This window comes from Stylophora pistillata, chromosome 10 (assembly GCF_964205215.1).
Source record: "Stylophora pistillata chromosome 10, jaStyPist1.2, whole genome shotgun sequence".
Taxonomy (NCBI): domain Eukaryota; kingdom Metazoa; phylum Cnidaria; class Anthozoa; order Scleractinia; family Pocilloporidae; genus Stylophora; species Stylophora pistillata.
This window is the reverse complement of record NC_142528.1, coordinates 19,777,692-19,802,585: the sequence shown is the minus strand read 5'-3', so window position 1 is coordinate 19,802,585 and position 24,894 is coordinate 19,777,692. Positions and strand designations below refer to the sequence as shown.

Sequence of the window (24,894 nt, the reverse complement as noted above, 5' to 3'; positions counted from 1 at the left end):
ATTTATGCCTCCATGAATGCAACTACAATGCAATTCATTAATTTCACTTTATGGCACTTTCAGGTGGCTTCAGACACTTCCAAACACTTTCCAACACTTTCGGACTCTCGGTGTTGCAACCCACACCGATAGATCAAACCGATAGTTGTTGGCTTGCGAGAGTGCGATGACTCTTTTCAGTGTAGTACAACCCATATGGAAGATTCAAGTGGTTAAATGCTGTCTTTTATGAGCGCAAAAACTCTTGCACAAGCTGCAGTTATAACACAAGCCAGGTCTGGGTGTGTTGGTTTGTGTGAGGAGTACTAGCTAACTTGTGGTACGATCACCAGAAAAAAAAATTACTCGAGACCACGCTTAATCCTGAAGATGGCTGACTCAGACTAGTGAGCCATTCGACACTAGACCACGCGACACGCGCTTGACTCTCGTGGACAACTAAATCAGATCATGCCATAATGTGGCTACACACTTTGTGTAAGCCACACAAAAATTAGATGTTAGTCACTCTTAAAGTGCCCCTGAGATCAAAATTTTCGTACATCATTTTTTTTCATTTTCGTGTTCAGTGTCTCCTTCACCTACTCTGCTAAATTTCAGTTTAGACCGAGCACCAAAAATATCTTTTTTCAGGCCATTAAATTCACGATTTCATGTCCACCATTATTTGATCATGTTCCGGAAGTTGATCACAGGACTCAGAGGAAGTGATGTCAAAGGCTCAACGCGAAAATCTCACATGGCAAAATGTCAAGCAAACATAACAGAGTGCTTTACTCTATTCTTACAAAAACTAAACAAAAACGACTGGGCATCAATGCATAATTCAAAGCTAAAGTAATTGTGCAGACCATGCTGCAGGTATTTCTCTGCATTGGAGCCTTGCAAATAGATCAGAGCGGGAAAAACGGATGCGATTTGTGCGACCTCGCCAAGTAAACTTCAATTCTACAGAAATATTTGTGATCTACTCCGAACACTTCTCGGAGGACTGTTTCGAGAGATCTGTGTACTTTGAAGGATCTAGGCAAAGAATTCTGTTGGGTTCAGTGCCTACCATTCAAGAAGAGAAGGGACAAGAAAAACCATCCTCAGTGCAATCTCGACACCGGAAAGCGAAGTCTACGAACCTCCAAGGATTTTGTCACCTTTACATATGAGCTGATCAATATCCACCTTTAACAACTCTCTGGCAGAATACCTTACACAAAGGAAAGTACTCGGTGAACATTGTAAATAAGAATGATAAAATAGCTGAATTGAGGATTGAGATTTCTGACCTCAAAGAGCTCACTTTAATACAAAAGAGATGAAAAATATAATTGTGTGCTCTTATTCTAAAACAAGCTGCAGCAAAAGCAGAACAAACAGCTTAAGACACAGAGCGTAAAAACACTTTAAAATGTAGGCTTGCTGCCAAAAAACCGAGAAAATGAAAATTTCTTTAAAAACTTGTCAAACTATCAACCATCCATCCTCGGAGACCCAGGGGCCATGGGTCGATTTCAAGTTAGGGCATGAAGAGCCCCTGGGGACATTGTCTTACAAGACTAGTTCCAAACCTTCGCAGTCATTCTGCCATCTGACTGGTGCCAGAAAATCTTTGTGTTTTTCTGCCCAATCAGAGTGAAGTGTACTTTAGAGTCCTTTCGTGTGTTTTAACATGGACATAGACTACTAGCTCAGTTGCTCGCTACGTTTGTTTGAGCCATGTGACGGAGATTTGCTTGAGGTGAAAAGTTTCAGTCTCAGCACACAATGTAGGAGAAATCGATCAGATTGTCCGCGAAAATCTTACCCGAAATTATACTGAATACTTTCGCAGGTATCACTAGAGAGCGTGTTTTAAAGTTTGCAAGGCTTGTATACAACACGATGGTTGCAGTTATTGATATGTCGCTTTAAACATTGAATGAGATTTAAGCTTAAATCTTTCTAGATTTTTTGCATAATTTGCAGTGACTGAAACTTTGCCAATCCCGTGAAGTTATTTCATCGCACGGGCCATGCAGGTATGTCAAGCAACTGGCACTTTCGTCTATGTAGCTTTCTGCTTTCTGTGTGCGCCAAAATCTAATCTTCGCTTTGTAGTAAAGTCGTTCACAATACGGCTTAAGTTCGTGGACAACCTCCAGCAAGGGCTTAGAGAAAGCTTAGCTGTGTTTCCAGTTAGCTAATTAAAATCTAAACAAAAACTTACTAACGAGAACATCGTGGGAAGGAGAGATTTTTTCGGGCAGTTACCGAAGGGGTTTGGAAAGAGTTAAATCTTTCAACTGCTGCCTAGAGTGTTGAAATTCTTGAGCTAGGAGGGCCACGGATTCTCTTCTAGTCCCTTAGTCATTGTCATTTCACCTCTTCTGTCGATTGTTGAAGACAAGATCGATACCTTTGATCATTGGGAATCGATCCGATGCTGCTTTCAATGGGAAAAACAAAACCAAAGACCAAGAAATATTAGATGGAAAGGGCAGGTTTGCTTTATTGCAAATGTCAGCATAATAGTACAGGGTCATCTACCCACATCTAATAAGCAAATGTTTCCATGCTTAGCTTTTCTTTTTTTCAAGCGAAGATGAGATTAGATTTTGGCATGCACAGAAAGTTGCGCAAGTACCAGTTGCTCGACATACCTGCGTGGCCTGTGCAATGAAATATCTTCACGGGATTGGCAAAGTTTCAGTCACAGCAAATTATGCAAAAAATCTAGGAAGATTTAAACTTAAATCTCGTTTAACGTTTAAAGCGACACATCAATGACTGCAACCATCGTGTTGTATACAAACCTTGCAAACTTTAAAACACATTCTCTAGTGATACCTGCGAAAGTATTCAGTATAATTTCCGGTAAGATTTTCGCGGACAATCTGATCGATTTCTCTTACTTTGTGTGCTGAGACTGAAACTTTTCACCTCGAGCAAATCTCCATCGCACGGCCCAAACAAACATAGCGAGCAACTGAGCAAGTAGTATTTGTCCGTGTTACAACACACGAAAGGACTCCAAAGCACACTTCACTCTGATTGGGCAGAAAAACACAAAGATTTTCTGGCACCAATCAGATGGCAGAACGACTGCAACCGTTTGGAACTAGTCTTGTAAGATAATGTCCCCAGGGGCTCTTCATGCCCTAACTTGAAATCGACCCACAGCCCCTGGGTCTCCGAGGATGTCAACCATCTGACAGCCAAGTCAGGGTGGCAAAAATGGCAAAAGTTCATCGTTTGTCAGCGCAATACTGTCAACAGATGCTTCAGACGATTTCTGGGACAATTCATCGTCTGAAAAAGTCGACATTTCCCGACTGACAACGAAACAGTTCTCAAAAAAGTAGTATGCGTGATTCTCTGTGCAGCAAACAAAGAGAGTTGTGACAAAGCAAAGCATAAGTTTGTTGAGCCTTTGACGCCATGATGACGTTTTTGTGAGCTCAGCTGGAACATGTTTTCAGCAGTGGCGGATGATTTTTGGACGACTTTGAAGCCATAAAAATTGGTCATCGAAGGTTTGTTTTGAGTTTTTAATGGCAAAAAGGGTCTTAACTTGACCCAATTCAACATTGTGTAAACAATTTAGGCCAAAATAAAATGGTCAATTTTCGTCTCAGGGCACTTTAAGGATCAAAGGGTTCTGATATTTTCAACAATGAAATTCCTGAAAGTAAATGTATTATTTCTAATTTGCATTTGCAAGAATGGGCCACTCCAATCCCCCAGAGTCGATTTGTCATCATCATGACAAATCGAATCACCCTTTATGAATTTATCACTTATTGATCAATTCTGTTGAGTTAATTTACATAAGACATCAACTACTAAACTTTAACATGTGCAGTGGTAGTAATTCTAAAACATACATAGCCTAAACTTCGAGAGAAACTTGTATGCTTTGCAAAATGTAACAATTAACCATGCTTATATATATGCAAAAAGCCAAAAAGCTATCGAATGATGTCTTCTACCTTGAAGGACGAGCAGAACACAAAAGGATGTTTTGTGATTTAATGAGATGTAATAAGTGGCCCTATGTTTGGTAGTTTTACCCAAACTTGAATTCAAATGGGATAATACTCCCCAATTTATATAATGGAATACAAAAGTGATTTGACAGCTGTAAGTGTCAAACTGGAAGAACTTAGTACCCAAACTCACAACATGTCAAAGCCATATTCAAGCGCAATGCAGCAGATATCATGGCAAGAGTACCATAGAACCCCATATATTAATTATGCATTCAGACTAGTAGACTTTGTTTTTAAAGTGTTGTCGTGAAAGACAAAGAAGTGGAATGCATAATTAATGTATGGGGTTATATGGTACTCTACCTCATTATCTACCCAAGTGATTTTTGTAGGAGTCGTTATTTATGGTTTGCTTCATGTGTAAATATTTCTATCATAATTTTGGTGATAATTTACTCAATTTCACGCTTTGATGCGCGCATGATCTTAAAGCTGTACTGTACTGTGACAAACATGACCCATGTAATTATAGACCTGTTTCCCTTACTGCTGTATTATGTAAAATCATGGAATATAGGCACATTATGCACCATCTTGAGGACAATGACATCTTATTTGCGAACCAACATGGATTTCAAAAAAAATCATTCATGTGAATCTCAATTGATTCTGACTGTTGAAGACCTGGCCAAGAATTTAGATCATGGAGATTAAATGGATATGATCATTCTGGATTTCAGTAAAGCCTTTGACAAAGTTCCCCATCAACGCCTCATCAGCAAATTGCAGTTTTATGGCATTCAGGGAAGCACCCTTACTTGGATTAAATCTTGGCTCACTAGTAGATCTCAAAGTGTAATAATTGATAGCGTGAGTTCAAAATCTGTTGATGTGACTTCAGGGGTACCTCAAGGCACGGTATCATAAAATCACTCATCATGATGACACCTTGGCTTTACAGCGAGACCTAGACAAGCTAGGCCAATGGGCTAATAGGTGGCAGATGCTGTTCAATCATTCTAAATGCTACAAAATGTCTGTTTTCTGTAGTAGATCCCCGTTTGTTAAAGGCTACACTCTTTACAACCAAACCCTGGTATCTGTTCGCCAACATCATTATTTAGGTGTTTTGCTGTCTAGTGATCTGCGGTGGAACACTCATGTGGACAAGATTGCTAAAAAGGGGAACTCTTCACTTGCATTTGTGAAAAGGAACTTGTATGCCTGCTCTGAAGAAACTAACTGTGCAGCTTATGTATCACTTGTCAGGCCACATTTAGAGTATGTGTCTGCAGTATGGGATCCTTATAGACAGAATCAAGTGGAGAAACTAGAAGCTATCCAAAGTCACGCAGTGAGATTTATTAAACATGATTATAGTTATAACACTAGCGTGTCCAATTTGTAGAAATCCCTATCTTTGGATTTACTAAGCGAGAGAAGAAAATCCCATCGTTTACAAATTTTCCATAAATCTGTGAACAATAGTATTGCTTTGCCTCTCCCATCCTATTATCAATTGTCTATTTGGAAAACTAGAAATTACTCGACGAATTCATTTATTCCACCACCTGTAAATCATGATTACTACAAGTATAGTTTCTTTCCGAGAACTATAAGGGACTGGAACTGTTTATCACCTGGAACTAGATCGCTTAATTATTTAGCTTTTTGCAGTACAAAATTTTTCTAATTTTTTTTTAAGCATAGCTATATTGTTAATTACATATTTTATTTATTTATTTATTATTTTTATTAGCTATGTTTATATTTTTATATTTTATTCTTTTATCTCTTCTTGATGTGTAATAGCGTTGAAGAGTAATAAAGTAGATGTAGATGTACCTTGTTCGCTGCTGGATACGTTTTCCAAGCAAAAACTGCCAAGATCCACGACGGTATTGCTTGCGTCTAAACCACAGTGAGGTGCATCCAATGAGGGTAAAGAATGTAGATGTGTGAGATAACGGTTCAATAAGTCAGACATTTTGAGGATGAACCCACCGCTAAGCGTCCCGCTAAGCCCTCACTTAGTACGCGGGTGACGCTATATGGAAGGCGTTCGTCGAGGGTCGAACACACAAGTTTATAGTACAGCGGTTAAATTTAAAATACGTCGTGTAAGCTGTAGTACGTGTTCCCCACGAAAAGTTCAAACTCGGAGTAAAATCGTACTGAACAAAGGATTAAGATATACAGAAACGAATGAAACTGTTTTCAGTGTGTTTGAGCTATTTACAAGGTTATCAGTGCGCCAATAAACCTAACAGTAACGTTTGAATTTTGGACTGTAACTTCGATTCTTGAGAGTAAATTTTGAGGGAGATTCTCCTTGCAGCGTTGTCAACACTTTAGCGTCAAAGAATTCGTGAAATAACGGGAATTTCATGAATTGTACACAGCCTAGCTTAGTCTTAACCCAGCCCCACACTGGGAAGAATAGTCTCCACCATCAATTTACGTCACTAATCCGCAACGATGTTGCGAAATTAACAAGGGCAGACAAAGCTGGAGAGAGTCTGAGAAATCAAATCCACTTTGATGCAACTTGCGTGGAAGTACTGGCCACAACTGTCGTATCCCAGCCAATCTTCTCCATCGTCGTCATGGCACACTATGCAGACTTTGATATTTCTCCTACAGCGGACGGAACAAGTATTTCATTATCATTCACTTAAGTATGTCTTCTTTCTTATTGGGTCAGGTCTCATACTTTGACTCTTAACTCTATATCAGGATCAAACCCAATGCTTAGCAAGATTAAAGAATATGCAGTTTGGAAACAAGCTATGACTTAGGTTACTTACTCGTGGATGTCATCGTAACAACAGCCAAACACAGTCCATAGACGTTATTAGTGCACGTTCGGTTGCTATGTCGAAAGCTGCATCTACGGAGAACTCTTCACACAAACATCTAGCAAACTGGAAGAAACGATCGAAAACAACAATATCAATCATTGGGAAAAATGAGTGAAGAACATGCAATACTCCGTTAAATTCCTTTTAAGGCAGAAATAATTCAGTGGTTGCTAAGGTATATTTAATCGAATGCACTTTCTTCCTAGTTACCATGTGAGGGTAATTGTTTCGTACCTTAACACCTCATGATTTAATGAGAATAGTGACTTCTGTATTGAACTTGAAAACTAAATGTCGCGTGTGGGTGCAGAGCGTGAGACAAATGAGAATTCCGCACTTATACCTATCCTTCTGTTTTAAGTGCACCAGCTGGATGCAACGCCAAGATAGAGAAAGCCAGCCCGTTTTGGTGTCAGCGACCTCACTACAAATATAATGACAGGCAACTAAAGGGTTACTTTATTCTCAAAGTGACTGCCGTTTTAAATTGAAGGAAGAGCTTTTTTCACTTACGACTTAATAATTTTAGACTTGTTATAAGTACTGAAAGTAGACATTGCATGCCTATCATATTCGCTCTTCTGTTGGCAGAACAGGGCAACTTTAATAAGTCATGTCTACAGTACTTAGTCGCTACTAGATAAATAGGGTTTATTACAGCGAGGAACGCTTTCGTATATTTATGAAACCGCAATACACATATATGATTTTCATTTATTCAAATTTATTGGCGGGTTTAATACGAACCAACATAATGACCTGCTCCCAGTTGGCTTGTTAGCTCAGTAGGGAGTTTAAGCAAATCACTACGGCTGGCGCTGCTACGGCTATCGTGGTTGACGAGGCTTGGAGAGAGTACGTCGCCATAGCCCGCCAAAATTCAACTTTAAGCAACGCGAACAACAAACCTAGTACGGCTGAGAAGTTTTCAACCAAAAAATTAAGCGTCTTCGCAATAATTTTTGCACGTCTAAAAACTTAAAATGACTTCGTTCAAAGAGAAGAGGGATTCCGACGTTTGGAAAAAAAATTAGGGAGTTTAAGCAAATCACTACGGCTGGCGTTGCTACGGATACCGGAAGTAAAATTGTCCAGAAACGAGTCATTGCGCATGTCATTGGTTCCCATCCAGCCGTAGCGGGAAATCCTTCTACGCGAGTGGAAAGGTTTCGGCGTAGCCTGTGGTACGTGAACTTATCTCGCTTCTTTCCTCTCTTTATACATTCTCCTGAGCAATTTTAACTATTGAAATAAACTTAAAATCTTTAAAAATAGCTTATTGGGAATATTTATCAAGCTTGCTGTCCCTTACCGAGTGAATCTGCCTTTATTTTTGCAGCCGGGTTTGTCGAAGGATCGAAGCAGTGTGCACATGGAGAACGCAGCGAACGCAAGGAGAAATACGTCAGTAGAAAGTCTAACATTTCCTTTTCAAACCTCAAAGACTACTTGAAATTCAAATAGCTGAAGCCGAGGAATGACGAGGGTTATGAGGGACCGTGTAGAAACTTTGCTTTGGTGTTTATAAGCTTCAAACTGGCAATTTTACAACACGTAAGCTTAAATATTTTAATTCACTCATTCACTGTGCACAGGATCGCTACGTCGCCGTAGCCCGCCAAAATTCAACTTTAAGCAACGCGAACAACAAACCTAGTACGGCTGAGAAGTTCTAAACCAATAAATTAAGCGTCTTCGCGATAGTTTTTGAACGTCTAAAAACTTAAAATTACTTCGTTCAAAGAGAAGAGGGATTCCGACGTTTGGAAAAAAAAAATGTAAGCGATCCTGTGCACAGTGAATGAGTGAATTAAAATATTTAAGCTTACGTGTTGTAAAATTGCCAGTTTGAAGCTTATAAACACCAAAGCAAAGTTTCTACACGGTCCCTCATAACCCTCGTCATTCCTCGGCTTCAGCTATTTGAATTTCAAGTAGTCTTTGAGGTTTGAAAAGGAAATGTTAGACTTTCTACTGACGCATTTCTCCTTGCGTTCGCTGCGTTCTCCATGTGCCACAGGCAGCCCAAGCTCACTACGAGAAAAGCGGACGTGACTCTTACCGTGTTGCGTAACGTTTTATATTTATAAAGGTTTGTATGGGATGTTATCGGTTTACCTTAAAAGAGAGAAAAAAATGTCTTGTTTTGAAATAAAATGGGCTCACTTTATTGCCTTGTTGTTTTCTTTGTTGATTCCGAACGTCTCAGGCCATTTTGAAGCGTTTTCGGCGAGTTAGCGCTATGTAACACCAACATAGCGCTAACTCGCCGAAAACGCTTCAATATGGCCTGAGACGTTCGGAATCAACAAAGAAAACAACAAGGCAATAAGGTGAGCCCATTTTATTTCAAAACAAGACATTTTTTTCTCTCTTTTAAGGCAAACCGATAACATCCCATACAAACCTTTATAAATATAAAACGTTACGCAACACGGTAAGAGTCACGTCCGCTTTTCTCGTAGTGAGCTTGGGCTGCCTGTGCATGTGCACACTGCTTCGATCCTTCGACAAACCCGGCTGCAAAAATAAAGGCAGATTCACTCGGTAAGGGACAGCAAGCTTGATAAATATCCCCAATAAGCTATTTTTAAAGATGTTAAGTTTATTTCAATAGTTAAAATTGCTCAGGAGAATGCATAAAGAGAGGAAAGAAGCGAGATAAGTTCACGTACCTCAGGCCACGCCGAAACCTTTCCACTCGCGTAGAAGGATTTCCCGCTACGGCTGGATGGGAACCACTGACATGCGCAATGACTCGTTTCTGGACAAGTTTACTTCCGGTATCCGTAGCAGCGACGCAAATTTCCCTTTCGTAAACAGTCGTTGCCATTTGAAACGGTCGATGCCATTTCTCGGAACGGTCGTTGCCATTGAAAACGGTCGATGCCATTTCTCAAACTAGCCGAGCAGACGACAGCCCTCGTGAATAGCTCGTACGCTGTTGGCACGCTCGGACGTCACTTCCGGGCAGTGTTGCTTATAAGATGGCGGAGCAATCCACGTGCGCGAGAGTTGAGCCAGCTGAAACAGAACGAACCCATTCTTCTTGTGCAGAAACAAAAAAAAAAAATCAGTTAAGAAGCCAACGGGGTGGAACTCCTTTATGCAGTCAGTTGCGGTGAGTTTGTTTTGTATTTCCCGAAATATTCAATCATTTTCAGCCTGGATAAAGTGCTTGTTCAAATAGTCTAAAACATGTTGTTTCCCTTACATCCTTTACATCCGATTACAAGTGATTAAGATTAAGTGATCAGAAATATCAGTGAAAAATAAACCGCATCTAAAATTTTCGTTTATGTCATTAACAAATATCTTATCTGTAAGTGTTGCACTTGTATTCATTATTCTTGTAGGCCTTGAAATTACATTCGATATAAGCTGATATAGTTTGCTCGTACTTTGTATCATTCCACAGCCAGATGTCAAGGAACAACTTGGAAAGGGGGCGGGAATCGGGCAGGTTTCCAAAGTGGTTGGCAATATGTGGAAGAAATTGCCGACAGACAGACGAAAGGTTAGTTATAAACTTCTAACATTGTGAATGTTTGTGTATTAACCCTGCCCCATTTCAGTGGACTGCTGTGTGGTTTACGTGGCTAACTTTGTAAGGACCGAGAGTGTAAATGTTCTCGTCAAACTTTCCAATTAAAAGTATTTTAGGTTATGAATGTTGATCTTGAATCAAGCTGGGACCTCAAGCTCAATGTCAATTTTGTAATATAATGTTCAGACTTGTTATTTTTCCAGACAGAACTCCTAAATATACCTTGGGGATAGCAAGGCCCATTATAATGTACCAATTAATTTAACCTAAATTTTAATTAGAAATAACCTACATGTGGCGGATCCAGGTTTTGAGGAAAGGGGGGGAGGCAAGGGGGTATTATCCTCAAAAAATTATGATAGAGGGTGAACAAAACTGTCTTTGCAATCTAGTTTATATAAAAAATAGGGGGGATCAAAAATACACGATTGTTCCCTAATATATTTCCCCCCTTTTAAAATGTCATGCTATGATCTTCATAGGACTGGAAAGATAAAGCACAGAGCTTGAGGGAAGACCTTGATATGGGAATAGCAGAGATAAAAAAATGTCCAGCCTGCAGCACCCAGTTCACAAGGGAGAAGGACTTCAAATACCACCAGAAAGGTTGTCATGAGTGCATTTGCGAGGAATGCAATGAATCGTTTGACCATGAGCAAAAGCTAAAGAGGCATAAAGACAAGAAACATAAAGACAGCAACAAGTGTGATCATTGTCAAAAGACTTTTGCAGAGAAACGAAATCTTATAAGACACCAAAAGTCACATGCTTAATTAACCTATCCTGCATTTAGTGATTTTAACTGGAGATGATTTGAAAGGAATATTGGATCAATCTATAATACATAATTGTTTTTGTTTTTAAATTATTATTATCGATTTTTGAAATTAATTGTGGTCATTGCAGCACATGTACATCATGTTACTGTTCAAACCAAATTTTAAATCATTACAATGTTGTGTTAGACTTTAACAAGAAAGAATGAATGAAAACTTATTTACAATTTCAAACCTTCAATCTTTTCAAAGTTTTACGTTTGTACAGCTTAATCTTCAGATAGACCACCCCCCCCCCCCCCCCCACTTTTTGGGTGAAATAACTGGAGGCCCAGGCCTTAATTTACCTGAGTATTAGTTAGCGCCCCATGTGAATCAATGGCTGAATTTTGCTTATAATTTTCCTCAATCAGGATATCAGCAAACAAACCTTCATACCCACAAGGTACTATATGGTTGTATGGCATTGTACCAATTATCTGAACCCATGGAAGAATCCATAAGTTCTGGCACATGTACATCATGTTACTGTTCAAACCAAATTTTAAATCATTACAAATGTTGTGTTAGACTTTAACAGGAAAGAATGAATTAAAACTTATTTACAATGTCAAAACCTCAATCTTTTTAATAACCTTGTTGTTCAGGGGCAGATCCAAGGAGAGAGGTTTTTAATCTAGGCAATTTGCCTTAAGTGAATTTCCCTCTATGTTAAACATTATGCAAACATTCCATTGTTTATTCACTAAGATTTCTCTGTTTTCCTATTTTTTCCTTTGCATGTGCTTTGTCTTGGATTTCATAGTATGGGACCCAGACTTCTTACTACTTTTAGTGTTTGTTTGTACTGCTTTAGCCAAGTCATGGGTGCGCTTCCTCTTGGAGGTTGGTTCTTGTAGTTGTACTGGTCGCCCTTTTGATACAACCTGATGGCTTCCACTACCACACTTTCGTTTCCTGTTGGGCTGGACTCGGATCTTTTTTCCATTTCCGGTTTTTTTCACCTCACTGGACCCGAAAGAAAAAAGAGCGCTTGCCAAATTAGAATGCATAGATCTAGCAGCGGTTAAGGATGTTACCCTTTTTGCAAACCTGATTACACCTTTAGCCAAATTAAGGTCTCTTGAGCTTTGGAGCTTTTGAATTATTTTTTCACAAGAGTTTCTCAACAATTGTTCAGCATTTGCAATGGAATCATCCTCATCATCATCATTGCTCTGAGTTGGTTCAGTGGAATGTTCATCCTCATCATCATTGCTCTGAATTAGTTCAGCAGTTGAGCGGTTTGGCCCTTGTTGTGCTGTTTCCATACTAGTGGATGCCTCTGTTACAAAACCATTAGAACCATCAGTTTGTGATGTTTGTCCAGCATCACTAGAGTGTAATGGCTTATAGCAAGCAACAGGAAGTGTCTTTCCTATTGCTAGCCAGGCCAATTTCTGCCTCTCGTGTGGGTTACTGACTGGAATAAAGTTTATGCAGTCTGCTAGATTTGCCACCCACAGGACATACTGGTGTTTGCATGGGCTCCCGTTTTTACCAACCGTGCAGGTACATATCCCAAGAGTCATGTCCACTGTATAACTGACAAAGAACCAATGAGACAATTCATAAATATCTCAATTCAACTGGAATTTTTGTTTTTTCAATCTGTAATAGATACATTCTAGACCTTCAACTGGTTGATCCACTAAGATATTAATAGAAATATTCCTAACAGCAGAGTAAGGACTTGCTCTTACTCTGCTATAAAAAACTCAACACCCTGCCAAGAAGGGAAATTACTAAAGGTACCCCACCCCCTGGACAATATATTACTCATGTTTTGGTCTTCCTTATGCTAAATCAACATCCTTGGAATGCAGCATATGGATGAACTGCAGGAATTACATGTATCTCATATGTTATGCATGTTATGTCCCTATGTTTTATGTATTTTTGCTCCAAAGGGGAGGAGCCTAGAAACACTGCCCCCTCCCCCCCCCCTGCACTGCTTCCCCTATCAAGATAATTTGAATCAGACAGTGGGGGAAAGATAGGAAAATAATGCCCACCCACACATGCCCTCTTGTACCATCAGAGCATTATGCTATTGTGACGGCTAAGAAAAAACACTACTGACCTGTGACTGCTATCTGAAGAGCTTCCAACTTTGAATACATTATTGCCAAAGTTCTCCACAGTTGAGAGGTAGGCATCAAGATCTTTTTATCGGGGACTTTAAACCCTGTGCTTCCGTTTTTCCCTTTGCCAAAGAAACGATGTCTGTACACGCCATCAAAACTCCCATCAGCAATACTAAGGAGCTTATTCTTGTAGTGATCTTCTAAATCAATAGTCAGCTTGTCTAGAAGCCCAACAACATTGTACTCTTTAGTGCGCTGCAGAATTACATCCTTAAGAACCAAAAACTGAGCCTCAGCAAAATTGTTGGTGTGGTTACCTCTAACAAGCAGTTCAGTTCTAAAGCATAGAGCAAAATATTCTTTGTCATTGTATAGATTTTGCAAATAGCTGACTAGATCTGGGTATTTCTTGCAACGGCCATCATTCAAAAGTTCACTGAAGCAGTTCTCAAAATCTTGTTTTGTCTCGGCATACAAGGACCTCTTGAAAAGGGTGAGAAAATAGGGTCTATCTGCTTGGCTGATACTGTTCTTGCTCTCGTGAAGCCATCTCCAAAGTTGTTGGAGCATGTGGAAGATGCAAAGAAGTAAAACAGATGTTGGCCAAACAGACTTCAGAGCATTTCTTTCCTCTTTACAGTTGTCTGTAAGGATGGCTTGGGGGCCTTGTTCCCGACCACGATCATTGAATGCATACTCTGGTAAACAGGACCGAAACATTTCAAAGCCCTGTTTAAGTGTACGCTCCTGCTCATCACTGGTGATCAAGATGCCAAGTGGAAGTGCTCCAGACACATTGTTTGTGCACATTAAAAACACTTTAAGATTGTGCTCTTCTGTATTAGAAGTAGCATCAACAAAAACCATCTCACCAGACTGCTGCACTTCCTTGTGTACACGGTTCATGAGAGGTGTTACAATAGCAATTATAAGAGGCGTATTATCACCTTCATATATCTGGTAACAAGTAGTAGCTTCAGGGTTGTCTTTCTTGTATTGTTCAAGCCTTTCGGCAAGTCTTTCAAACATCATAACGCCCTGTCCACCATACCTATCCTTACCAAATTGCGTGTAGAGGTAACTAAAGTCCCTTTTTCTTGGCATAACTGCCCGATTGGCCTTTTTCCTGTGAAATTCCAATTCATCCTGACATGATTCTTTGAGTTCTTTCAAGTACTGTTGCCTTGCGGTTGCTGGTGTATGCCCACTTTCAAACAGCTTCAAAACCCTTTCTGTGCACTCAGGAGAAAGGTCACGGAAATTAGAGGTCTCCAGAGTTTCAAGTGAATGGTTGTGGTCCCACTCTATGTCCACAGAACAACATCCCTCGCTGTCTATTTTGACTATCATCTGAAAGGGGCAATTGGTGTTCTTTACTCTGGCAGATGGATTCAAGTACAATTTCTGCTGTGGATCTTTACTTGGACTCCAGTTGCGAGTGTTGTGTTGGCATCTATAGTAGTTTTGCAACACATAGCCGCTTGTTGGTGCCTTCTTTGTCTTTAACTTCACTGAGATGCTGTTTATCACTTCATATTCGGATATCCATTGCTCCAGGTTTTCTTTCGTTATATCTTCGGTCAAAAAGTGCACTTTGAACTTTTCTCCATTTCCTGAAATTGCCTTCAGGTAGTAAAATGAATCATCTGGAAGCGAAGCCAGAAAACTCTCCTTTGTAATTTGGGTCGATTCAAAAGATTTTCTTTTCGATTCGACTTCTTTTATAGCTAAAGATATTAGATCTTTGAGAAAATTGTCGGGTTTGTCCGCCATTTTGATTTGATAAAAATCGCGATGGTTTGTGGGAAAGCTAGTCTGCATTGCTCTAATTGTCACGCATGTCGTCGGAGAGAGTCGGAAATATCGGTTCCTTCTTGGCATCGACCTTTACGATGGCATCGACCGTCATGAGAAATGGCATCGACCGTTTTCAATGGCAACGACCGTTCCGAGAAATGGCATCGACCGTTTCAAATGGCAACGACCGTTTACGAAAGGGAAATTTGCAGCAGCGACAGCCGTAGTGATTTGCTTAAACTCCCAAGTGTGTAGAGCACTGCACCGGTATCGCAGAGGTCATAGGTTCAAATGCCGTACGGACCTAAAAATTTTCAGGCCTTATTTCTACCTACTAGATAAGTAGGGTTTATTACTGCGAAGAACGCTTTGATACATTTTATGAAAGCGCAGTAAACATATATTATTTTCATTTATTTACTGAGTCGTCGCCATCACAACGCATTCTAGTGTCTAAGTCAAAAATTGTCTTCGGTTTTTAAATGTCATCCTTTCGCGTAGGTACTAAAAGTTGGAATCACCTGAAACCATCTGAAACCATCTGAAACCACTGACGAAACCACCTGAAACCCCCAAGGAAACCATCTGAAATTACCTGAAAATATCTCGAAACAATTTAAAACAACATGAAAGCACCTAAAAAATTACGGGTAACGACAGAAAATAAGTGTTAACAATCGAGTTTATCAACAGGGAGCCCGGCTTGCGGATATCGTATATAATGCCCTACAGTACAGAATAGGCACCACAAACAGGTCTTCAAGGAAACATTCCATTGTTCTTGTTGGAAACACACTCAATTAGCTCTACGAATGGCTGGGAGTTGCACGGGAATATGCGAATTCATTTCTTGACAAAGCACTTGCGTGACAATAACAACATGCGATCGCGAATGCAAAGAGGAAACTGTTTTAAATCGAAAGAAATACGTGAAGTTTTTTCAACGGGATCATGCAAATTATATATGAAAAAGCCCAGGAGGGCCTGAAGATTTTCAAACTTCCTAAGGAAATTTTGAACATTGTGTTTCTTTTTAATCAGCGACGAATTTATAGCGTGACCTAGAATTTTACTGACTTTGTTTTTGCAAAAGTGAAATATATGTGGATTTTTCGCAAGGTACTACTGCAAATGACAGAATATAGTTGATGAATGGTGGCTTTAACTTCCACTGCCTAAGTAAATTTCAGGTGGTTTCATCGGTGGTTTCAGATGGTTTCAGATGGTTTCAGATGGTTTCAGGTGATTCCAACATTTAGTACCTACGCATCCTTTCGCGGGATTTCGCAATACTCGTACTCGCGGGTTTCATAATTTGCCCGCTGACCAAAATTACTGTTTACTCTTATCCTCGACGAACGCCTACGCGCCATCTTTAAGGTTTCCCCTCCTCTCTTCACCAGTCCCAGATTTCACTCAGAACTTCAATGAGGCCAGGCTGCCATTGAAAATCCCTCGTGAAAATTTCGTAACACAGGCGAAAGGTTTTATGGAGATTGAAGATGCCCGAGGTTGTTAGCTTGGACGATGAGGTAAAAGTTTTGTTCAATTTGGGCTTCGCCGCGTTGCAGATTCGCCCTGCCAAATTGGAAAAGCTTATCCCCTTTCCAAATACGATTTGGGCCCAAGTTTTAGCTTCTAAACTCTTAAATGTGCTAAAACTTGTTACTCTTCACACGCAAGCATATTTCCTCTTCGATGAACCTTCAAATTGACGGTTAACTCACGGTATATTCCGATCAAAAAGCAAATTTCACGGCAAGTCTCTGGTATACATGTTTTTAGTCAATGACGACAATAATCGTTGACAATAGATGTAAGTAAGTAAGTAATTTTATTTAACCACATGTCATATATGTGGTTAAATAAAATTACTTACTTAAAGGAACACTGAGTAAAAGAAGAAAATTTTGGGCAATGATTGGATTTGAGGTAAGAGTGAAGCTATATATTGTTGAAAACTTTAGTTTTTTGGTCCGCGATAATTGGAACGCTCTAATTAAGTTTGGCAGTCCGTCAAGGTTCTCAAACGAGTGAAGTGACCAGCAGTCAGATATTTTTCTGAAAACATAACAAAATTAGAAAACCTACACAGTCTAAACTATTATATGTTGATGAGGAACTACTAAGCAACTCTGAAGGGATTTATAAATCTCATTTCTAATGCTCCAGCTTGTCTGATGTTAGACTAGCTACCAGTCATAGTTCTCAAACAACTATGTGACTAGTGATCAGAAATATTTAAAAAACTTAAGAAATTGAGACAACCTATACAATTCAAAGTATTATAATTATGTGGATAAGGAACTGCTAAGCAGTCTTGAGCAGGTGTACAAATCTCATATCTAGCAATGGTTTACCCTGGCTCAGAATACTTTTATTTCCCCCAAGTCTAAATCCAAAGGGGATCCAAATCTGCTATCGTAAATAACTAAACAACCAGCAGTCGCATAGTTTTTTAAAAGATTCATGAAACGAAGACAACCAATACAACCCAAACTAATATATATCAACATTCAGTTTAATCTGGACTAGGTGTCAACATCTACATGAGTTCATTCCAACTTCAACTTTCATTAGATAGGGAAGGATAATTATGCTTGTCAGGAATCTGTTAACTGTTATGAGTAAGGTCTCCCAGTTCAGCTGTCTGCAATCTTCTTCAGTGCACACTTTAATACCAGATGATGACTATAAAGTCTTTGTTTTGATCTTGCTTTATTCTTAAAGTCGATATTAATTTTGATTTAAAGAAACTGAAAAAACCATGAAATTTAGAAATCAAGATAAGACAATTTAAGTTATATTTTCCAGTTTTCTGACAATTTACTCGTGCAGATTAAAACACAAACTCATGTGACTTGGATACTTAACTTCTAAAGCATAGAATCCACAAGATATTAATGAAAAGACAAATCTGAATTTTTGGAAATATTGGGGCTGCAGCTATAGCCAAAACTAGGCAATTTTTTTGTCAGAAGTTCTTTTCAGACTAATGACCAACCAGGCACTTTTAAATGCACTCGTGTACGATGCAAAACGTGTCCTTTCATTCACGACACTGATAAAATATCGGGACCTAAACAATCCATTAAGATCACCGATCACTTCATGTGCACCTCCGCCGATGTACTTCCGGTGGGTCTTAGTTTTCATAATTACCAAAACTCATTGCGAAAACTAAGACCCCATCTTATTTTTCTTGTACATTGGACTTATTGCAAAAAGATATACATCAGTGAAACAGGCAGAAGACTAGGTGACCGATTCCGAGAACACCTTCGAGACGTGGAAAAGAATGACAAGGACACATCAAAACCAGTCGCTAGACATTTTAATTTACCCAATCATTCTAAGCGACATATGGCAATCTGTGGTTTTTCCTTACACTTAGGTAGCACGGAAAGCCGTAAAAATCTTGAACAAAAGCTCATCTTTCAAACCAGCAGTCTAAATCCCACAGGGATCAACGAACGCTTTTCATTCCACTAATTTATTCTTGTTTTTCTCGTTGCCATGTTCCCACCAATAACGTAGCTCCATTCTCTGCCTTTAAAAGCACACACAACCCACAATTCCTCTATTCGCTCCGACGAAGGGCTAACGCTCGAAACGTCAGCTTTTGTAATCGTTACGGTGGCCAATTTACCACTTCAACTTTGTTGATATATCCAATTTATATAGCCAAAACTGTTGATTACCCATTTCTGACCAAGTGGGCAATCTATAACATAGGAAGCTAAAAAGGTCTATGTGCTATGTCACATCCAACACTCACTCACCAGTGAGAGCATCATTTTTCCTTTTGGGGCCAAGCTATGAGAAAGTAGCTCAATTCATAAAGTGCATAAATTTTTTCCTCTCTACTTCTCCCTTAAAATTTAAAAAAGCAAAGAGATATGATATGAAAATACCTGTGAAAATCTTCATACATGTAAGTATCTTTTTGGTAATGCTTCTCTAAGAATGATGTGGACCTCAAATAGACAGGTAAATCAAAAGAGTATCCATCTTGAAGCCATAAGTGCATTTCTTAAATTCCAGAATCTCAATGATGTTGATGAAACTCTGATAGAAAGACTTGTAGGCTTGACAGAGATGTTTCCAGAATCTGTTCGTAAAGGCTCTAGGAATGCAGCAAGAGGTTTAACTGGTGGTGCAAGTTGGCTCTACAACTTCACAGGGAAATCACTCTGGATTATGAGTACATCATTTGTTGTACTTGCCTTGCCAGTTATTTTCGAAGTTGAAAGAGTCCAAACAGAAGAAGCACAACTTCAACAACAGAGACAAGTGAGTTTAACAATGCTTTTGTGGTTACTGGCTCTAAAAATCCAGTACCCATTATGCAATTGGGTATGAAAGTAACTAGTCTAACACTTTGGTAGCTTTCCGGTAGTCTCATGAAGTGAGACCAAATACTTGAGATCCACTCAAGTTCTTTCATTGATTTTGTCTCAAAGGTGCAATTTTGATTAAAAATGACTGATTTTCTTTTCCCGCATTTAACACCCTTGCACTAACAAAATTTTGAGTTGATACACAAGTCTGGAACTATGAATCTTTATAAAGACTTGTATGCAATCTCATTTGGAATGTGAGCTGTACATACATACATAAACTTTATTTTTTCTCAAATTTAAGAGTAGCTTGTAAAAACTAATTTTTGCAAGAGAAAATAACAAATAACAAAAGAAATCGACATGATATACAATGACATTATAAAATACAATCCTGTGCAATATTTATAATTAACGGCTAAAATGAATTAAATAGATTTACTGAATATTGAAAAATACAATATGAATTCAATTACAATACGTTCTAAAATTACATCAATGTAAGGCTAGCTAATGCTTTTTTAAAGTCATTAAGGTTCAAGGTTCAAACATTGTCTGGTGGTGAATTCCTTAGTTTAACAGCGTGATAAGAAAAAGAGCGAAGGCCATAAGAAGTAGTCTTAGCAACTGGGAGTTTCAGAATGAAGTTACCATGTAAATTATTAGCGGTATTACGAAGAGTAAACATATTCCTCATGTAGATAGGATACTTAGTTAGAAATAAACTTTTTTAAAGTAAAATTAACATAATTTATTGTGTATATGTCTGTTATATAAAGAAACACAGTTGACTTTGTCCAATAAGGTATTATACATAGATTCAACTTCATTTAGAACGAACCTAAGACTTCATTTAGTTTCTCAGTGTTTCGTACACTACAGAAATGCCACACCGATGAACAATACTGAAAGTGCAGTAAGATGAAGGCCTTATACAATTTGACCAAAGTGGCTTTAGAGATCAGTTTTCTAAATTTTATCATGACATTTAACTGATTATTGATCTTTTTGCATATTGAAGATATGTGTTTATCAAACTGTAGTTTGTTGTCAATGTTCATATCAAATATGTCAACTGACTCTTTCATTGGAAAGAGAATGTATGCTCCATATCACCAAGGATCAAGGCCTGATGTTTAGTTTAGTTGACAATCATACCATTGTCATTGTACCATTGATTTGCCTTTTCAAATTGTACCATTGATTTGCCTTTTTAAAGTGTGCCATTGATTTACCTTTTCAAATTGTGATTGATTTGTTTTATTATCTTAAGGAAACAAAATCAGTGGGATCGTCATTAAAGATTAAATGAAACCCTAGTACATTATGGAGGAGAATGATCTCGTGGTTCTTTTTAAACGTAGATAGAGGACAGAGAGGTTAGACTAAGAGAAAACCTTGTAAACAAAGGACATAGCATCGCAGTCATGAAAACATTGAGGCTACTGTCAACCAAATATAGCTAGTGTACAGCCCCCCTGCCCTCCAAAAGAAAAGCAGGAAGGGGTGTCTGTGGTTTTCTGTTAATAATTGTCTTTCAGAATGATTAGTCATAAATTATAAAAAGTGATTAACGCTGACCAAAACTTTGGTGGCTCACTGAAAGAATGCTCACCAAGTTAAAAGCCATTTTTTGAATACTGTTGCTTTCTGGCAAGCAAAAACAATGCCACGAGGCTCCTTTTCAAGGAAAGGATGTCTCTGTGAGTCTTCCACTGGGTTCAAAAAGTCTGATGTTCTTTGTGGCTCCTATTGCTCTCCATCCATGTGGTAGTAGCAAGATCATTTCATAATTTCACCATATCTTCAATGAGGACAAACAATTTCTATGGATTGATGTATTTGGAATCAATGTCCGCTCTAAACTTCAAGAAGAGCAATTCCTCTCTCACATTAATCATTATTTTTATCCATGTTTTTTATGATTCTTAAGCCACCAAGAACACACACACAGTGAAATCTCGACTATCTTTTTGTTATTGTGATCAAAGGTGGGGTTGATTGCTATCACAGTGAAATAAGATTTGTTGTGATTGGAAGTAGGAGATGGCTATCACAGTGAAATATAAGAGTTTTTGTGATGGATTGCTAATATGGACAAAACTAGAATTTCCCTGAAAAAATCAAATGATTAATTTTGCCTTGACAAATTTTTTCGTATTTTTTTACTTGTATGTATTCATATGTATCCATGTGTTCCATACAGTATGTTACTTGTATGTTACCTGTATGTACTCATGTGGTGTTTAAGTCATGATCACGTTTGTTCAAGTCAAAATGTTTTGTCTTGGCAGAAGTTTTTAGCTAAAACAAACAGGTTTGTCCTCTGTATAGACCCTTAGAGTTGTTGTGATTACTATCATGGTGAAATCAGAACTTTTTGGCTGCACCTGTACTTGTCCTTGCATTGCCAGTGAAAAAAGGTTACAAACCTGCAAAAGTTTTAACCAATGAAATCTTGTTGTTTTGGTGACATGATCATTTGCCAGTAATAGCCAATCAAATCCTTTTCCTTACATTCCTGAAGAAAAACACAAATATCCTGACCAAGTATTATCACCATCTGACAAATCTACATTCCCTATTAATTCAATTAAGTAGAGGTAAATCATGTAAAAATAAATCTTGAGTTTATAAGCCTTCAAATAAATTCACAGTTTGCACAAAGTTTGGAAAGCATGTAACAATGCTGCCATGTCACTGACCAGTGAAACACAGCATTTAACTCCCTGGCAAGTCTTGTAACACAGAGGCCCATTGAAATTCTCTGGAAAGGTTATTTCTCTACCTCAGCAGGGAAAACAAATTTACAATGAATAATCAAAGTCCAAAAAATTTTATCTGGAAAAGCAGACAACAAGGTCAGAATTTAACAATTTGTTAAAATCTTCTGCCTTTGAATTCTTTGGACAGGGCTTCCTCTTAGATTTTCTTCAAGGGGACGTTTCTGATTTTGGCCATTCATAAAGACTATTATATCTCAATGTTTTGGGAAATTTGACAGAGATTCCCTTCTTTTGGTGTTGTAAACAAATTATGCAGAATCCACCTGCAATCCCACAAAAAAATGTTAACACTCTGCTAGAGACCCTCTGCTAGAGACACATCTCACTATTTCGGCTTTATCTTACTTAATTTTTAAGATTTTAACATTTTTATTTTGGCAAATTAAACTTATAGGATTCCTCTAACTAAAGAATGAAAAAAAAATTTACAAATTTTAACCAGATGTTGTTGACAGTACCAGTAACCTTAAACAGCTAGAAGATGCATTGATACACAAATGGAAAATTCTAGAATATGGCCTGCCATAATTGCTACAGCTCAGAAAAAGGTCAGGGTAAGATAAGGGAAAAGCTGAGGATTTTCACTTGAGTTCAGTCAAAGTTTGCATCTTTGAAAGAAGTTAGGGATAAAGTTACACTTAAGACTCAACAGGATGAAACAAGAGCACTGTCCAATAGTTCTAGGCTAATGAAAATTCCCATCAGGCTACTCAGTATGTTTATTACAAGTTGCCCCATGGGCAAGGGGGAATTTGCGGAGGCAAACAATGTTAGCTTTGTTTTTCTGTTATCAGTTATTTTAAGTGTGTGGTAAAGATGATTTGTTTTTATTTCTTGGGTGGCCATTTCAGGTTCAAGTGTTTACATGCATAGATGTGTGTTGTTTTCTTGTTACATTCATTTTGAAATAGAAAAAAAAAGAATTTGTTTTAATCTAGTAGAGGGTTTTTATGTCATGGGTTAAATTGGTGGTGTTTAATACTTCAAATTCTTGGAATATTTAATGGTTAAATACATGTTGGATTGGTAGAACATGATCCAATGAATAATTTGAAAGACAAGTGGATGTTGTGTTGCAAAGGCAATCATCAATCCTTTGTCCTTGTTATGTGGTGAACTGTATACAATGCTTGTGACTAGCTGAAAGCATTAAGTGGTGAAGAGGATTGCTGCAACGAGAGGGTAGAGGATTATCAAAACTTATTTTAGAAATTGTTGTTCATTTGTTCAAGAAAATTAAGTTAAAGTATGGGAAATTCAATAGCTTTGACTACTGTACTAGTGCAAGCAAAGAAAGATTATGATTGCATTCTCAAAAGTTATAGATATGGATATTTGATACAACCAGGATATAACTCTGTTCTGTTTTTGTAGTCTTCCTACACTACTTTTTAGAGAGGCTTTTATTAGTTAGTTGACTACCCTTTTTAGTTTTTTTTATCTCTGTTTTACTACACATGTATACAAATAGATATTTAAATTTGCGATATCCTTTTTATAATAATATTTTACTTAATGTACATAATTCTTGATGTAGGTTGTAATTTTTTATTGAATATTTTGTTGTGGGCTTCCTGGAAAGTAGCTTGTAGCTAAGTGTGGTGCCACGTTAAATAAAGAACTACTACTACTTTGTAAGGACTTCTGTTTTGACAGAAGGTGCTACTGAATCAACAAAATAGTAATCAATGCAAAGTAAATCTTTTGTTACATTTACTTTATTGTTCTATTTCTAATGTGCTTACTTACCCAAGTGTTTCTCGTATTTTCTTATTACTATTAAGATTCTTCTTGGTCCCGGCAGTACTGGTCCTGGATTAGGATTCTCCCAAGGTTACCCTGTTTCACAGCCTCAGAGAAATTAATTATGATTTTGGAAAGAAGTGGTCAGGATTATGGAAATCAAGATTGTACAATAAACACCATTTTTGGAATGCTTCACAACTTTTAGGGAAAACGTGTGTGTGTGAAATCAGTGCATAAGTTCAGAGGTGCATATTCATGATGTGTTTATTTTCCTTTTTGGGAAAGAAATTTTTCCAATAAATTCAAAGATTACTTTTCCTTGATTGCTGTGTATATGTGATGTTTATTTTTGTTTCTGAAAATTATGCCTTTTTCACACGAATAATATTTTAGAAAACCCCAACACAAAACTAAGAGGTCGGCTGTCCAAGGCGACAACCATACATCTTTCAGCTGGCCTAAAACCTTTCATCCGCAATCTCGTAGGCAGGCGCAGTTCCTCGTCAGGCGGTGCATCCGCAAACTAGTCCCTAACAACCAACCTCTAAATCCGCAACTAGCTTTGGTAATGACTCGTTACAGCGCGTTGTGTGCGTCTCAAACCTTTTCTCGGAAAAGTTCACATTGATGAGCAGCCCCTAACCGGTTGGTTAGCGACTTCATGAGCTCCTCCGAGCTTTCCTTGACAGATTACTTAAGGATACGGTAGACATTCGAGGGCAATTTTTTTTCCATGTCGTGGCTCGTGGCTTAGGCATTCTTTGCTGCTCGCACTCAACCAGCAACCACCATGTTTTGCGGTTGTCCATCTGACCCTCTCCTTCAAGGAAAACGACGCATTTGAGCGTCGCTTTTGTTCAAACGTCTGTGACTCGTACCAATCTGACTGGCAGTGATTTAGAAAATAGATCGGTGTGTAGAAAACGAAGACCTGAGACCCAAAAACGAAGACC

At 38.4% G+C, this 24,894-nt stretch overlaps 3 protein-coding genes and 1 pseudogene across 9 annotated transcripts in view; 2 read left to right on the top strand and 2 right to left on the bottom strand.

Moving 5' to 3' along the window:
* LOC111320216 (DNA-dependent protein kinase catalytic subunit) overlaps positions 1 to 7,185 on the bottom strand; it is a 214,034-nt gene extending 206,849 nt beyond the window's left edge. For 2 of the 5 annotated variants that reach the window (XR_015992649.1, XM_088736607.1), the window contains exons 1-3: positions 7,167 to 7,185; positions 6,770 to 6,886; positions 5,808 to 6,599 (exon numbers count right to left, since the gene is read on the bottom strand). Coding sequence is in view for 4 of the 5 variants with exons in the window: in XM_088736607.1 (XP_088592733.1) it covers positions 5,808 to 5,949 (142 nt within the window). In the remaining variant the exon portion in view is untranslated. Of the gene's footprint in view, positions 1 to 5,807; positions 6,600 to 6,769; positions 6,889 to 7,166 lie in introns of those variants that run through there. The other 3 variants (XM_088736606.1, XM_088736605.1, XM_088736604.1) reach the window with 2 other exon arrangements.
* A 2,485-nt stretch (positions 7,186 to 9,670) lies between these two features.
* Positions 9,671 to 11,387, top strand: LOC148722144 (uncharacterized; annotated as a pseudogene). Its single transcript, XR_015992466.1, has 3 exons — positions 9,671 to 9,944; positions 10,242 to 10,340; positions 10,853 to 11,387. The product of XR_015992466.1 is annotated as an uncharacterized LOC148722144 (transcript).
* A 380-nt stretch (positions 11,388 to 11,767) lies between these two features.
* On the bottom strand, positions 11,768 to 15,251 carry LOC148722143 (uncharacterized). Of its 2 annotated transcripts, none has more exons than XM_088736024.1 (2): positions 13,269 to 15,251; positions 11,768 to 12,470 (listed from the first exon to the last, which is right to left on the bottom strand). In XM_088736024.1, exons 1-2 carry the CDS (start codon positions 15,151 to 15,153, stop codon positions 11,911 to 11,913), a joined length of 2,445 nt encoding a protein of 814 aa, XP_088592150.1. In that variant the 5' UTR covers positions 15,154 to 15,251; the 3' UTR covers positions 11,768 to 11,910. The 2 variants fall into 2 exon arrangements, with proteins under 2 accessions (XP_088592150.1, XP_088592152.1); XM_088736026.1 differs by having other exon boundaries at positions 11,914 to 12,730.
* Positions 15,252 to 16,442: 1,191 nt separating this feature from the next.
* On the top strand, positions 16,443 to 24,264 carry LOC111320550 (mitochondrial import receptor subunit TOM22 homolog). The gene is made up of 3 exons (XM_022923203.2): positions 16,443 to 16,601; positions 19,114 to 19,362; positions 23,980 to 24,264. The coding sequence occupies exons 1-3, from the start codon at positions 16,572 to 16,574 to the stop codon at positions 24,058 to 24,060; spliced, it is 360 nt and encodes a 119-aa protein (XP_022778938.1). The 5' UTR covers positions 16,443 to 16,571; the 3' UTR covers positions 24,061 to 24,264.
* Positions 24,265 to 24,894: the final 630 nt, after the last annotated feature.